Raw genomic sequence first — 15,282 nt, 5'->3', positions numbered from 1 at the left:
TAGACTGAGTATTTACTGCCTTAAGAGACAAGGAAAATGAACATTAATGCTGCCACAGTAATGTGAGGTGTGCTAAAGCTTCTACATGGCAAAGCATTAAAACTCAGTCCGGGGAAATTCAAGAGTTCCAGAAGTAATCGCCAGGAATTAATCTAATCTGTTATTATGCTGAGCCTTTGGGTCAGTCAGACTGAAAACACTTCAGCAGATCAGGATATTTTTGTGGTTTCTAAGCCACTATCAAAGCAGTGACCTTTGGACTTTTTCTGAGAGCACTGACATGGTTCTGCAGAGCTCCCTCCCCTTTGCCACAGGCAGGAAAGTTTCTGATTTGGAACATTTACTGATGAGCAGGTCACGACTGTCAGGGCAAGGACTTGCAGCTTAGAACTTAGAACTTTCTCAAGCACCACAAGTAAAGCAGCTGTTCAGCTCAGGCTGGAAATGGATGTTCTGTTCCCTCCAAGCCCCATCAGCACTGGGAAGGAGAGCAGTGTTGTCCCAGAGCTGGCCCCAAACTCCACACACGTTGGCTATCGAGGTTACTCTGTGTTTTACTGGATGCCATCACGAGCTACATCTCCTTTCTTTGCAGACACACACTGAAGTAATTTCAATTTTCAATGCACAGCAATAAAAAACTAAACATTTCTTTAATACAATTATGGTACCACTTCCAAGGATATTTACAAACAAGGCTAATTATTTTACAGATGAATGTGCTTCTGCTGTTCTAGGCTACTGTAGTAATATTATTCTCAGCACGGTCACACTTATGCATGAGACACTGAACAGAAGGACAGCTGACTTGGTTAATGTGAGCTGAACAAAAACTTGCTGCTACTGGAGGTGAAGGAACATTTCCAAAATATGCATAGTCATTGAATCGAGGAACCAAGCACCAATCACACATGCACTGTTGGGAGACTGATGCTGTCAGGACAATTCCACGATTTCTCAACAGCTGTAGAGCACCTCCCACACAGTTAAAGTGTCAGGAATCACCAACAGGGCGACACCTCTGCCACTGATGCTCTGCAGAATGGAAATACATAAACTCAGGATTATTTGACAGCATGGATTGAAGTTAACAAGACAAACTGTACTGGGTAACCAGAGACATTTTGGAGGTGTTATTCCTCTAACACTGCATAGGAAGTTGAAAAAGATTCTCCTGCTCCTGGTAGGAACAGATGGCAAAGAGAGAGAGATGTTTTTTTTCTGATAGGACAGTTAGAAGGCAAATTAAATGTCCAGGCTCAGCCACACTACATCACTGGTGTGTTTGTGAATCCCTGGATGAGGGACTCAGGGTTATCCTGAAGGAGCCTACAAGAAAGATGGAGAGAGACTATTTACAAGGGCCTGGAGAGACAGGACAAGGGGGAATGGCTTCACACTGACGGAGGGAAGGGTTAAGGGGATATTGGGAAGAAATTGTTCCCTGTGAGGGTGGGGAGGCCCTGGCACAGGTTGCCCAGAGAAGCTGTGGCTGCCCCATCCCTGGAAATGTCCAAGGCCAGGTTGGATGGGGCTTGGAGCAACCTGGGCTAGTGGAAGGTGTCCCTGCCCATGGCAGGGGAGGTGGAACAAGATGATCCTAAAGGTCCCTTCCAACCCAAACCATTCTACGATCTATGAACAGCTTCACCAGACTCCTTGGCCTTACCTGGAACGTCAGCCACGGTGGGGGTTTGGATTGGGTGTTCTCTTTGTTTGGGGTTTTTTACTGTGTTGCTATGAAAAGAGAAACTGTCAGCTGGGAGTGATTGCTTGTGTGTCAAACTTGTGTAAAACTCAATTCCTGGATGAGGGAGACTTGCAATTTCATTGAAAATGAGGTAAATTAGTAATTTAAAAAAGGAAAAGATGATTCCTGTTGGTAGAGGGTTAAGTGAAGCCAAAGGCAAATACACTGGCAAAAGCTGGGAAGGAGTTAGCTCAGAAAAAGAAAGTGGGGTAAGAGAAGAGCATTGGAAATTCTATATATATATTAGTGTTTAATCTAATTGCTATTAGTTTAACAATTATTACATTTTAAAATTATTTTTACTGATCCCTGTTTGACCCAGGCAGCCAACATCCCCCTCCTGACTTCAAGGGTGTTACAAAAGTTACTCTTCTAGACTTCAAGTGAAAATACTGGAATGGCCAATTTCTCTCCCGTGGCTGTGACTGGCACGTGCTTCGCTCAGCAAGGAACTGGAGCCACAAATTCTTTTGATAGTTTAATATTCTGCAGCAAGTGCCAGTGCTTGTTAAAAAGCAAAGGGAGCACTACAAGCTGAAGCCTTCTCTACCCACCAGGACCATTCCAGAGGCAGCTCCATGTTCCCGTCCCAGCTTTTGGGAAATGACACATTTGGGCAGAAAGGACAGTTCACACTGTGCTCAACACTTCAGTTGTCAGTGTCCAGCTGCTGAGCCTTCCATGGGGTGCTCGTCCAAACCTCTTTTAAACTGGCTCTTCCAGGTGTACTCCTGTTTCTGGAGCATGGGATGGGCTCTGGACTCAAGGAGTTTGCAGAACCCCTGATGTTTTATGTACAGGGCTGTGGACAGTGTGTTCCTGTGCTCTGTGGCCCTCGAGGCTGAGGGGAGCTTATGGAGTAGAGAAAACGCTTTCAGTCTTTGCAGAGCTTTTCTCTAGAACACAGGAGAGTCACAGAATGTGCAAGGTCCTTGTAATAACCTCTTGATCCATTCAGGATCTGCAAATAAGAAAACAAGTTGTTCAAAGCTGGGGGTAGAGATGCACAAAGAGGGATCCTGAACAGTTTATATTCACCATGCAGGAGTAACTGAGAATTCAGAGGAATCCAACTCCATTTCTGCTCTGAAATTTTAAGTAATGCCAATTTAAATTCCACCTCAGCAGGGGACAAAACGAAGGTGGAACAGTCTGTGCTATATCATTACACACTCATCTAAATACCTATATGGGAAATAAATTTAAAGGTTCACCATGGCACAAATGTGGTGTTCTCATTTTCTAAACTGAAATTAGATCCTTCACATAACACAGTCCTTGGTTCCTGTTTCTTTGTCCCTCTTCCATAACTGGATGCTAATATATTCAACCTGAATATAAACTAACTGCTGTAGCATTCCAGCACAGATTGTGTTTACCCGGCTCTCATTAAAATGTGGCATTTATACATCAATTTCTGCAGTCACTGATTAGTAATTAACACATCAGACAACAGGACACTGTGAAGTGCAGAGCACTAGTGCTTCACATGGTAAGTGCCTGAAAGAGGAAAGTCAGTGGAACTAATTCAAGACATTTTGCAGATGCAAGTTAAAAAGACCTAATCGTGCCCCTTTTGCCCCAGGACAATTTACCTTCGGGGGTCGGGTGCCGTGCGATGCTGTCGTGAAGCAAACACCTCCTGTACACCAGACTCTGACAGGACTGGTAGGTCAGAAAGCACCTGTGGAAGGACGAGGAGTTTTATCAATATACCACTGGAAAAGGTTTCATCACTGGCCAGAATATTTTTAGCATCCAGCAGAGGAGGTGAAAAGCTTGAGGCTCCTTCAGGCCATGCCTGTTTACCCAAAGTAGCACCCAGTGCCTGTGAGGCAAAGTTTTATCTTTGGGACAGACTACTGGCTTGCCAAGGCTTCAGGGACAATCTCCGTGAACCCCACGCAGGAAGATTTAATTTTCTAGATGTTCCAGAACTTGCCTGACTTCTCAGTGTACCTGTTTTCCAATCTTTTTTTGTGAACATTGCTTTTGTTTTCAAACAATGAAGGAGCCAGAACAAACCTTCCTTTGCCTGATGTTCCACAAAGGAAGACTTGTCCTTAATTTTCCCTTGCCTGCTTTTTCCCTGTCCCCACCTTCCCCCACGTGGAAAAAAATTAAAAAGAGGATCAAAAAGCATTTTAGTATAAAATTAAAATGTATTTTATAATAAATACATTTATAAAATAAAATTTTATTTTAAAAAAGACTGTGCTGCTAAGGAACCAAATCCAGTGTCCTCCCTCTCTCATGGAAGAGGACAAGTAACAGCCAGCAAACACTGCAGCATGGATAAGATGCTTCATGACTTTTTACTCCAACACTAACAAGCAGTTCAGGTGGACTCTTCCAGAATGTTTAAATGATCCAGAGGAGGGTAAAAGCTCCTGCAGCCCCAGTTACCTGAGCCAGATGTGGCCGTTGGAGCACACGGCCTGCTTGCGGTCGGTGAAGGGCAGGATCTCTTTGCACAAACTGCAGTGCTCCGGGAACGTCTGTTTGTTCATTTTCTTCAGGATGTGCCCAATCAGCACCTGGAACACACAGGAGTCAGCAGGGATTACAGCAGCACAGCTGAGGGGTGCAAATGCCTCCCAGGGTACTGTGGTTTCAGAGCATGATACAGGATGCACTGAATTCAAAGAAATGAAGGGGTAAGAAACGTAACACCCCACGAAGTGTTCATTTATTCTCCTCGTGTTGTCATCTCCTACAGATTTCTGTCCCACAGTAAAGGGACACAGACCTGAAGAGCAATAATGTTAAGCTATTTTAAAAAGCACTGAAGGAACTGGTATCACACCACTGACCATTACAGCAATGCTTTCCCTCATGACTATCACACTGGATGGGCTACAAGATAATTCCTGTTCAGAAGTGACCTGGATGCATGTCCTGAGCAGCCAGCTGGGAGTACAGTGGAACATTTCTGGGATCAGATTTGTCTGTGATGTTTCAACCGACATAAACCATGTCCTAAAGACCTTTAAAGTGTGACAGCAAACCAAACAGATAGAATACGATCTAGAAGTCGGCTTTTAATCACTATAAAAAGAAGAATCTTGTTTCTAAGATAAGAAAAGCAGCCTCTCAAGCCTTCCATTCATCGGAACGGGATGCTGCAACAACCCAGCAGTTGTGCCAGAATACTCTCCCAGTGAGTTACTGATGGCCACGCCTGTGATTCCAGCAGGGAGAACACCACACACATCAGCAGTGGACATGTGCTTCCTTCCCCTGCCCTTCTGGATGCAAAGTAAAGGCTGATTTTTAGAGTTCAGGGGATTTAAGGACTTAGGGACTGAAAAGAACCGTTCTCTGCTCACGCAAAGAGGTACTTGAGCCATTCTTGTCATTGAGTCTGAAGAGCCAGGAGGCTGATGCAGAGTGTTCCCACCTGTCTCAGCCTCTGGAGCTGATCCTTCCACTGAAGGCTCAGGGAGCAATGCCAAGACCTGATGTAGCACCTGAACAGCCACAGAGCTCAGTTATGGAGACTTTCAGAAACGATACTTCTGCAGCTCCTAAAATTGGAACATAACTGACTAGAGGAGATGCAGCCAAAGTTTAGTTTTGCAGAGATGATTAAATAAGCTCAGTCATGAAAACATCTCTCTAAATTAGTGTTTTAAGCCACTGAGAGCAGCAGAACCACCCCAGTCCTCTCCCTTGTGCTGCAAAACCTCAGGCGTGATTATTCTTAATTGTACCTGATCCAAAAGGCACCACCTGTACTTACGTTCCTTCCTACCCCACAATTTGAAGGAAGGGCAGTTTAAGCAGAGTGCTCTGCAGGAGCTGACTGGTAAGGATGACATGATTGCACTTCTCTTTCCCACCCCAGTTGAATGTTCAGGAGTGGGGAGAAGGAACTACCTCCTAACATGGAACCCCCCGAGCACAGGGGTCACTTACTCGGGCTGTTCTGTCATCGTAGCCATCATCAGACATTAAGAAGTCACAGACTCCTCTGGTGGGAATGCTGGTGTTTTCTGTAATCCACGTGTGCAGGTAAACTTCTCCCAACACCCGTTTCATGTGTTCCCGAGTCAAGTGCATTTCCACGGCCTCAATCTGGGCCTGGATTTCAAGAAGTTTTTCCTCCATTGGCTCCCGCCCTGCAGTGTCACTTGGCTGATGGAGAGAATCCTCTGCAGTGTCATCTAAGTCCACACCTTTGCCTGTGTCACACAGGCTTGGCTTGCTGGTTTGTTTCGAAGTTCCCTCCTCTTGATCATCCTCAGTGCTGCCCATCCCAGGGGAATCCGAGATCAGGATTTTGACATCCTCGTGTGAAGGTCTCCACGTGGCCTCTGAGGGAGCCTTCTGCATGGACTGGTACAAAATCCTCAGGAGAAACAGCTTAAACCTCCAGAAGTAAGTGGAACCACAGCTCTCTATCTTTTTATCCAGTGCCTCCTGCAAGAACTGAGGAATGTGCTTATCCCTCAGAATTTTCCAGCGCACCAGATCCGTCAGGTCCACCTGCCGGAAAAGGTTCTGGACGGAAGATTCCAGGAGCTGTGCAGCCGCCTCCTCGAAGGTTTTGAGGGTGACAAACTGCACCTGGTAGTTCTTGCTGACGGGGTGCAGCCCGTTGGCCATGCCCTCGGTCGTGATGACCGCCAGGTACGCCCCGCAGGGGCTGACGGCGATTCCGTGAGTCCTGACGGAGCCAAACACCTCCGAGAGCTTGATCAGCTGGTGCTCAAACTTCAGGGCCACGTCCGTGAAGATGGGGATGAGCTGCCGGACCTTCCCGTCGCTGGAGCAGGTGTACACCGTGCCGTTCTGCTTGTCCGCCGTCATGGACACGATGGGCAGCGAGTGCAGCCCCGTCACGTGGGAGTTGTGCACGTTCAGGCCCGCCTTGGAGATCAGCAGGAGGCACCAGAACACGTAAGGGCCTCTCGCAGCCACCACCAGGCTGCAGCTGCACTTCTGGTAGGGGTGGTAGAGGGGGATGCACTTGATGCTGTGCACGGGCAGCTGGTCCATCTCCTGCCACAGCACCACGGGCTGCCTGAGCGTGAAGTAGCCCTTGACCGCCTTGAGGTTGACGGGCAGGATCTTCACGGGGCCGTAGGCGCTGCCCACGATCAGCCCGCTCATCTTGCGGTTGCCGTGCTCGTACTCCCACCAGGACAGCACGCTGGGGGAGCTTATCCCGGACTCGATGGTGTTGCAGGAAGTGATGGACTCCTTCCCCAGGAAGGGCAGCTGGAACTGCCACACGGCGATGGCGCCGCTCTCGAAGAGCACGGCCAGGAGCACGCTGCCCACGTCCCGGCACTCGTTGTTGTGCTTCACCTGCTGGGTGGTGCAGATGCCCGACCACTCCATGCGCACGGGGGCCTGCATGCTGTGCCGCCGCTGGAACTCCGGGAAGTCGCCCAGCTCCCCGCGGGGGGCGTCGCCCTTGCAGAGCTTGTAGCCGGCCTCGAACAGGCGCTCCCCGTAGAGCTCGGTCAGGTCCACGAGCTGCACCCACTGCAGCCGGTTGAGGTTGGCGTGGATGGTCAGCCGGCTGTCCATGGTCAGGGCGGCCAGCAGGCACCTCCCGTTGGCGTCACAGCCCAGAGGGGACCAGCTGGAATATTTGAAGCCCCTCATGGGTGTCAGGGACTTCCCCTCGGGGTTGAACATTCGGTCCAGCATGAACGTCTGGCTCACGGTGGGATCCGCGGAGCTGGCGAACTTCTCCTTGCACTCGGCCACCTCCTTCTTGGGGCCGACCTGCAAGGCAACAGAAAGAGCCATTAAAACAACCGTACAACTATTTTTTTTTAACACAATTAAAGAAATCCCTCCCGGTGTCCAACCTGAAGCTCCCCAGCGGAGCCCCCCTTTACATATTCACACACGTTAACGAGGGTGCTCCTGGGGCCGTGCCGGGCGCTCACCTTGAGCACGCAGGCGGCGGCGGGCGCGGGCACGGCGGTGCGGTGGATGACCATGTCCTGCCCGCCGCTGTGCACGTCGCTGAGCTGCTCCAGCACGGCGATGCTGCGGGCCGTGCTCACCGACACCCGGTGGTCCTCGGACCACGCCAGCGGCTCCAGCCCGCTGGCGCCGTGCTGCAGCCGCACCGCGGGCTCCCGCCGCACGGCCGTGAGGCGGAACCCGGCGCTCGCCGCCGCCGCCTCCTCCGCCGCCACCTCGAGCCCCAGCGGCGGCTCCTCCCGCCCCGCTGCCGCCATCTTGCCGCCGCCTCACGGGCCGCGCGCACGCGCCGCCGCCGAGGCCCTCCCGGGCGGGCCCGGCACGGGGCTGCCCCCACCGCCGCCTGCGCGCCACGCGGGGCCGGGACGCGGGTGGGAGGGGAGCGGGGAGACCCCCGAGCCCCCCGCGGCGCTGAGGGGTGGGAAGAGGGTGGTGGGAGGGCTCCGGTGCCTGGGAGGGGGAGCCGGGCTGGCCGCCGCTCTGCCCTCACGGAGCGGGCCGGGCGAGGGGCGGCCCCGGGGGCCTGCGGAGGAGAGGGAGGGACATGGCTGCGGCAGCGGGGCCGCGCGGGAGCGGCGCGGTGAGAGCGGGAACGGTGGGACAGGGCGGGACACGGCGGGATACGGGGATGTGCGGGATACGGGGGGACACTGCGGGACATAGGCATGTGCGGGACACGGGGGGACACTGCGGGACACGGGGATGTGCGGGACAGGGGATGTGCGGGACATGGGGATGTGCGGGACACTGCGGAGCACGGGACGCCCCGACCGGCTCGGGGGCTCAGCGTCCGGCAAGTTGTTAAATGGGGCTTTGTGGGTCCCCCCCGCACCCCCCGAGTCTGATCCCGCTCCGGGGGCTCGCAGGGGCTCCCTGGGTCAGGCGGGTCCGAGCTCCCCCGAGCCCCGCTCCGGTCACCGGCCCGCGGGTGATGCTCCCCCGGCCTCATCCCCCCATGCTTTAAAATGCTACCAGAGAGAGGAAGTTTTACACTTTGTAGAAAACTTTTATACAGTGAAGTTTTGTGTCTATAAAGAGAAGTGCTGTGAGACGCAGGAATGGGTGCTTTGCTCTGAGGAAAGGAGAATAAGAGTGGATTAAATAGACTTTTTCGGTTTTAAAGTTGTTGTTACAGTGGTTCTGGCCTGTTTTGGTTTTTATTCCGAATTTTTGAATTGCTCTTGAAATACTGTGCTGAGGGGTGTGTGAGTGAAGGGAGTGACAGGATTTATCCTGGTTGTATCAGGTTTCTAAAGACAGGGCACCCCCACTTTTTCTGATGGTGGTTGTTGGTGGAGGGAGGTTGGGTTTTGGTTGTTTGCCCATAATGTGAAGAAACAGGTGAAAAAAATAAGAGAGCCTGAGGACAGAGTGGTTTGTGGGAAGACAAAGAGTGGGGGAGAGAGAGGGGGGAAATGGGGTGAGATTCCACTGGTGTTTCACATTTCAGGAGCTTTGCAGTTGTGATGGGGAAAAACACGTTCATTGGAAAAGGGCTGGGGGACGTTGAAGAGCTCTGGGGGCCAAATGAGGTTTAATTTGCTAGTTCACTCTTCCTGGAGAGATATGAGGAGAGTTTTTCTGAGGGGATTGAAGATCAGCTGCAGAAGGAAAAATCAAGAGCTCAGAAATGCTGAGAGTTGGCAGCAGCAAAAGTTGGAGGGAAGTCCAGGCCCACAGAAAGAGGGAATCCTGCAGGGATGGCTTTAACGTGGGCTGGAGATCTGCAGAGCTTGAGAAACAGGTTGTTTTTTTTGCTGGCCGTGATGTCCTGTTCACTGTCACCCACAATGACTCTGATTTGTTCCTGTTGAAGCCGCCTGGTGCTCTGAAGAGGAAGCTCCAGTCCCCACAGGGGACCCCACCCTTGAAACGCCAACGCAAACCCTCCCTCAACACCTTCAGGAAAGGTGCTCCAGGGGCTGACACGAGGGACAGGGGGAACCCACCACAAAGGCCTGTTGGCAAGAACAAGCAGCAGCTGCCTGACAAGCAAAATGAAAGCCAGAAGGGCAGACCTTTCATCAAGACATCCAGCCTGTTCAAGAACAACCCAGATATCCCAGAAATTCACAGGTATTCGAGACAAATAGGAGGGAAAAACCCTTTCAGTGCCTTGATAGTCGGTGTCTTGAATTCTTGCCCTTGCTTTGTATTGTAATTTCTTTGCTGTTTGTGTAGAATGCTGATGTATAATTTTTAACCCCAGTTTGTGCTTTCTTTGCTTTGTTTCCCCTGGCTCAGAAAAGCAGTGCAGCAGGTGCAAGAAAATGTTTTCACTACGGATTCTTTCGGCCAGTTGGACCTCCATCCTCATCTGGTGAGTGGCAGGGAGGCTGCACAGCTCAAAACATGGGGTTTTTTGGGTGGGGAGCAGGTTAGAAAGCTGAGAGGGGCACCTTTATTGATGGTGACCCGGACAGGGCTGCCAGTTCTTCAGCTGATTCTGTTGCAGTCTCTCAGCTCAAGGTGCTGGTCCCTGTCCTGACCCAAACACAGTCCCAGCCCCTTCACTGCTTGCAGCTGTAATACCAAAAAACCCCAGAAAACCAGCAATGGTGTAATTCTGATTAACTAGGAAGTACTTTGAGGACATGAGAACTTAATATTTGGTTGTCCTGGACCAGCTATGTAGAGAATAAACATCAGTCTTCTGGTTTTTGCTCTGTCTTGTGCTACAAAAAAAATGATAAAAGGAACAGTTTGACAATGAAACCTTTACTGCTCTTTATTGTCTCTCTAGATCTCCACCATAAACACTGTCCTGAACATAAGTAGCATGACCAGGTAAGCAAATTTATATAAAATCTTTGTGCTTCACTACCCCCTAAAGCCAATCATCTGGGGTTATTTCATTATATGGAATTGGTTTGTGAAGACCACAGTGCCATTTGCTTTGGGGTTTGTTGCTTTCAGAGTTTGGGATGGGAAATAACTTCTTAGTTACACAGGAGGTCACAGCTGAAGGTGGAACCTGGGAGTCCTGCCTTCTGCTTTGGTCCTTGAATCATAAAAACCTGATTTGAATTGATCACATCTGATGCCTCTCCAATGGCCCTGCTTGGAAATCAGCTCAGCTGATGTAGCCACACAGCAGAGATGAATGTGTGGAATTTGGGGGACATAAACTGCATGTGAAAGCTGCTGGATTCTATCCTCTGTCTCATTTGTTTTTCCTCACCTGTTTGGTTTGTCACACAGTGTTCAGAAGCAAACAATCCCTGTGCTCCTGCAAGGCAGAGATGCTCTGGTGAGATCTCAGACTGGCTCAGGTCGGTATTGAATTGTCACTCTCCTTCCTTAAAACATTTTAACTGGGTCCCAAAAACACAGAACTGAAACCTCACATTCCCAGTACAGCTCATACAGTGCCAGGCTGGGAAGGCTGGTGGGGGTCAGGCTCTGTCTGCAGTTCAAGAATGGTGGGACAAATGGTGCTTTAATTGGCTGAAGTGCTGTAATTACCTTTTTTTTTTTTTTTAATGGAAAGTTTTTCTGATTGTCTCCCTTTCAAAAAGGTAAAACTCTTGCCTATGGGATTCCACTGGTGCAGTCTTTGCAAGGAATGGAGTCCAAAATACAGGTAGGTGCAACAGAATTAAATACATTTGCTTTTGATACTAAGATTAATAAAAATAAAATCCAGCTCTTGTAGTCATTACTGTCTCTTCTTGATGCAAAGGTCAAGCAGTGTGTCCTCCCCTTTATTTGTGCACAGGATGTGTGGGATCCTCCTGTTCTGTTGAGATACAGCTGATCCAAGATCAGTGTCACCCATTCCCCATTGCTCCTGGGAGGAGGGTAAACTGAAAATGGGCTGAATTTCCAGGGTTGGAGAAGGCAGAGTGCAGAAGAGACAGTGCTCTGGAAGCTGGGAGAGCTGAAAACAAAGGTTACTGCCTTGTCTTTCACTAGACTTTGACATGGAGTGAGATCTGATAATTGCTCCCAGTTTGGATCATCTGGTTGACCAGGAAATGCTGCTGCAGATCTCCCATCTTTTTATGGAAAGAGGTCATCCTGACTTACAGGTGGAAGTGTTTCCAGCCCATCCTAGGTAGTTACTTTCTGCAGGTGTTACCTGTAGATTGTTGCTGTTCATCGAACAGGAGAGTGTTTGTGCAGCTCAGAAATACAGAAGTGAAACAAGATGTGTGTGGAATAAAGGGTTGGGTTGGACTGTGAGCGGGTTCCCAGCAGGAAGGAGAAGCCAACACAGGACTGATACGGGAAAAACTTGATTTTTTAAAAAATCTGTGAGGTGGCAATACCCTAAAATGTTGTGTACAAACTCGTACTGAAGCCCTTCAGAACTCTCTGTGCTGTCTGAGAGCTGTGAGGTGTGAAAGTGCTCTGTTTATTGGTGCTACATTCTTAGTGGACCTGACCTTGTGTGTTTGCAGCGCAGTGATGGCCCTTACGCACTTGTACTCGTCCCAACAAGAGAGGTAGGTGGCCTTTTTCCTTCTGAATCTCAGTGTCTGAATGCTGATTTTTAATGTGGGTCCCCCAGGGAAGGTGAACTCTAAATGCACCCCACCTTAGGAAATGTTCTCTGTCCTCGTGCTCACATCTTGCCCTCCCTGGAGGAGCGTTGTCTTGTTGTTCAGTGCCACACCAGAGTGAGGGAGGAGGGATTTCTGAGTTATTCTTGTAAGTTGTGAAGGCTGCAGAACCTCTCCAGCTCAGTGCATGCCTCGTGCCTAACTCACACAGGGGGAGGTGGGTACAGCCAGTGGAATCAGCTTTGCAAATGTGCAGGTTTATACCAGCAATTCGTTTTTAAAGCTGTTTTTTCAAATCCAGGAGTGAGCGCTGAAATTGAGGCCTCCAAGAGTTGGTTTCTCCACTGAACTCTCTTCTATTTCATTTATATTATTTGCAACTGCAAAAGGCAATGTCAGGGGAGGGTGTCAACCTTTTCTTAATTTTTTATATGACAAATGATAATAACTTCCACGTGGAGAACATACTGCAGGTGTCTCATTTGGGGCACAATATTTTATGCAACCTGCAGTGCAATATCTCTGCTCAGTTCCATGAAAGGAGAAGGCTCTAAAGCTATTTAAATTTTTACAGCAGCAACTTACTGCCTCTCAAGGATGCTGTGTGAATACTAAGCTTGGAGGAGACTGTGTGTAAGCTTGTTTAAAGGGCTGCCATGGAGAACACTTAGGAAGATGATTTGTAATTACAATTGGTATTACTTCGAATTGGAAGCAGTGGCTTTCCTTGAGAAAAGACATGCAGGGGTAGAAAGTTCCAGAGACATCACTCAGTGGGTCAGGGGAGGGGACACTGTGGGCTGCCCTGACTGCCAGAAGATAACTAAACTCTGAGCTACATCTCCCTTTCATAGTGGTTTTCTTCCAGAATTTGTGCCATTTTCCCTTTTACTCCTCCAGTGGAGCAATTTCTTCTGTGCCTTCAGCTTGTTTTCTGCCAGGGGCATCCACAGAATCCAGCAGAATTCTCTCCTGTCCTGAGAGCTGAACCGTGGAGAGGGTTTTGAACAGGTCCAAATATAAGAAGAGAGGGATTATTCAAGAGAACAAAAATTAAGAAGCAGCTTCTGAAAGAAGAATTAAGGGTGTATTTAGAATTCTGATGATAGACATAACTAAATTAGCTTACAGATTTTAGAGCCATAGGGACTTGTAGTCCAGTTTTGGGGTCCAGAGACACTTTGTCAGAGCTCATTTTCTTCTGTTGGTTTCCATAGCTTGCACTCCAGAGTTTTGATACAGTGCAGAAACTACTCAAGGTAAGAATTCCATGTTCTGTGTTCTTCCTATTCCTTGAGATTCATGCTGTAAGGGGCTAAACAACTTCAGTTCCTGAGAATTCAGCAAGTTTTTTTAGGAAATCCAGCACCTGGCAAGATGCATAGTCCTTAAAGATAAATGTGTTTAAGTGCATGATTTCCCTGTGGCATGTTTGAAACTATTACATGAGCAATTAAGTGATTAATTATGGCACCTTGGTTGCACATGTGTTGATAAACAGGAGTAGTTGATTTTCAGAGTGATTTGTTTTTAGAAATCCCTTCCCATTGTTTCAGTCTGAGTTATGAATGGAGACTCTCACAGTGACAAGGACCATTTTACTGAAACTAATACTGGCCAGATGGGTTTCAGATGGGGAGCAGAACTTGGGGAACTGCTTTGCCAACTGAATGACTGGAGAAATGAGAAGGCTTCTAAAATCATTAAGTGATAGTGCTTTCCTTTTAATTGAGGCAGAGTATCTGAGGCAGAGTATCTTACCATGGGGCAGAAGGTACCTAAATTGTTTATCTCACCCCTATTCCTACTCCCTCTTCTTTTTTTTTTTTTTCTTGAAATGTTGAGACTTCCCAAGTCTTTTTTTTTTAATGCTGGAATTACCAAGTAAGATTTTGTTGTGTCATTCTTGGGTTTAAAGTACTTCAGTCTTCTTCCACAGTAATTAGGAGTTATTAGAGTGGACTTCTGATGTCCTTCAGAGGGTGAAGTCTGGTCAGTCTGGGCCAGCTGCTAATGCCAACCAGCTTGGATATCTTCCTTTAAACCTTTTAAAAGAAACTTGTTCTGTAGGCACTGTTTTGTTGGAGTGGTTCTGGCCAGCAGTGACCTGTGCAAACTGAAGCCTGTTTCCCACTCACACCCTTGTGCAGCCCCAGCTTTGCTGCTGCCCTGGTTTTCCTCCCGAGTGAGGCAGTGGCAGTGCTTTGATTATCTCCCCTCTAAATAATTGGGCAGTAGTAGATTCAGTGAAGGATTGGATCTCAATAAAGTGGCAAAAACTCCTGCAGTATCAGTGAGACTGACATTTGGTGTTCACAGACACAGGCACTGTGTGCACGTAGCTCTGGGGATGGGTCTATAAACTTTATAAGTCCTGTGCTTTCCTGACATTTTCCCTGGCCACAGCAAGATGTTGCTGAAAGGCAAGATGAGGAAATAGCCTTGTAGCTTGTCTTTGAACATTGAGGCTACGTGGGGAGAAGGGAAAGAAATATCTATAACGTGATTGGAAGCGGTGCAAAACCCATTTAATTTCCATGTTCCTGGATGATGTGGGAAGTGAGTTACTGGCTAGAACTAAAGGTGCCATTGGTGGGGAGCTGTGGGTGAGAGTGCATGGAGGCTGTGTGTTAGATCACATCAGATACATGCTGCTATCAGCCCCCAGCCCTTTCTCTGTTTGCCAAGAAACATCATGTTTTGATTAGGCTTTGTCTCTTTATTGAGAAGAATCAGTACTGGTCTTGTTTTCCTTCCTGCAGCCATTTAACTGGATTGTGCCTGGAGTGCTAATGGGGGGAGAAAAGAGAAAATCAGAAAAAGCCAGGTAGGAAGCCAACTTCTTTAGCTCTATTTTGGGTCCTTCTGCCCTACAGTGTCTTTATCTGTTACTCATCTTCTGAGTGTTTTTCTTACTGGGAGAGAGGATGGTGGGCTTGGATCAAGCTGTGATCCCCCTCGATCTTACACAGACACAGTGACTGGGTCAGCAGGAAATATTCACTTCCCCCAGTTGGATCTGCTCCTAAAATGTTGATGAGCCTTCTGAGAAGATGATCTCTTCTGTCAGTATTTTTTTTT

At 48.6% G+C, this 15,282-nt stretch overlaps 2 protein-coding genes across 4 annotated transcripts in view; one reads left to right on the top strand and one right to left on the bottom strand.

The window, feature by feature from the left end:
• Nucleotides 1-534: 534 nt before the first annotated feature.
• GTF3C4 (general transcription factor IIIC subunit 4) lies at nucleotides 535-7,942 on the bottom strand. 2 transcript variants are annotated; one of them, XR_007629471.1, is made up of 6 exons: nucleotides 7,657-7,849; nucleotides 5,669-7,489; nucleotides 4,157-4,287; nucleotides 3,346-3,434; nucleotides 2,305-2,711; nucleotides 535-1,035 (listed from the first exon to the last, which is right to left on the bottom strand). XR_007629471.1 is itself a non-coding variant. In XM_050320329.1 (5 exons), exons 1-5 carry the CDS (start codon nucleotides 7,708-7,710, stop codon nucleotides 2,647-2,649), a joined length of 2,160 nt encoding a protein of 719 aa, XP_050176286.1. In that variant the 5' UTR covers nucleotides 7,711-7,942; the 3' UTR covers nucleotides 535-2,646. The 2 variants fall into 2 exon arrangements, 1 of the variants encoding a protein (XP_050176286.1); XM_050320329.1 differs by having other exon boundaries at nucleotides 535-2,711; nucleotides 7,657-7,942.
• Nucleotides 7,943-8,186: 244 nt separating this feature from the next.
• The window catches only part of DDX31 (DEAD-box helicase 31), a 45,289-nt gene continuing 38,193 nt past the window's right edge, over nucleotides 8,187-15,282 (top strand). The window contains exons 1-9 of one of the 2 annotated variants that reach the window (XM_050320328.1): nucleotides 8,187-8,276; nucleotides 9,513-9,772; nucleotides 9,941-10,016; nucleotides 10,440-10,483; nucleotides 10,898-10,968; nucleotides 11,215-11,279; nucleotides 12,100-12,144; nucleotides 13,419-13,460; nucleotides 14,964-15,028. In XM_050320328.1, the coding sequence (XP_050176285.1) occupies nucleotides 8,241-8,276; nucleotides 9,513-9,772; nucleotides 9,941-10,016; nucleotides 10,440-10,483; nucleotides 10,898-10,968; nucleotides 11,215-11,279; nucleotides 12,100-12,144; nucleotides 13,419-13,460; nucleotides 14,964-15,028 (704 nt within the window). In that variant the 5' untranslated portion in view covers nucleotides 8,187-8,240. Of the gene's footprint in view, nucleotides 8,277-9,148; nucleotides 9,773-9,940; nucleotides 10,017-10,439; nucleotides 10,484-10,897; nucleotides 10,969-11,214; nucleotides 11,280-12,099; nucleotides 12,145-13,418; nucleotides 13,461-14,963; nucleotides 15,029-15,282 lie in introns of those variants that run through there. The other variant, XM_050320327.1, reaches the window with a different exon arrangement.

The sequence above is a fragment of the Myiozetetes cayanensis genome, unplaced genomic scaffold, assembly GCF_022539395.1.
Source record: "Myiozetetes cayanensis isolate MyiCay16 unplaced genomic scaffold, myiCay2020 scf23, whole genome shotgun sequence".
Taxonomy (NCBI): Eukaryota; Metazoa; Chordata; class Aves; order Passeriformes; family Tyrannidae; genus Myiozetetes; species Myiozetetes cayanensis.
The sequence above is the reverse complement of the archived record's forward strand: the minus strand, read 5'-3'. Positions and strand labels throughout refer to the sequence as shown.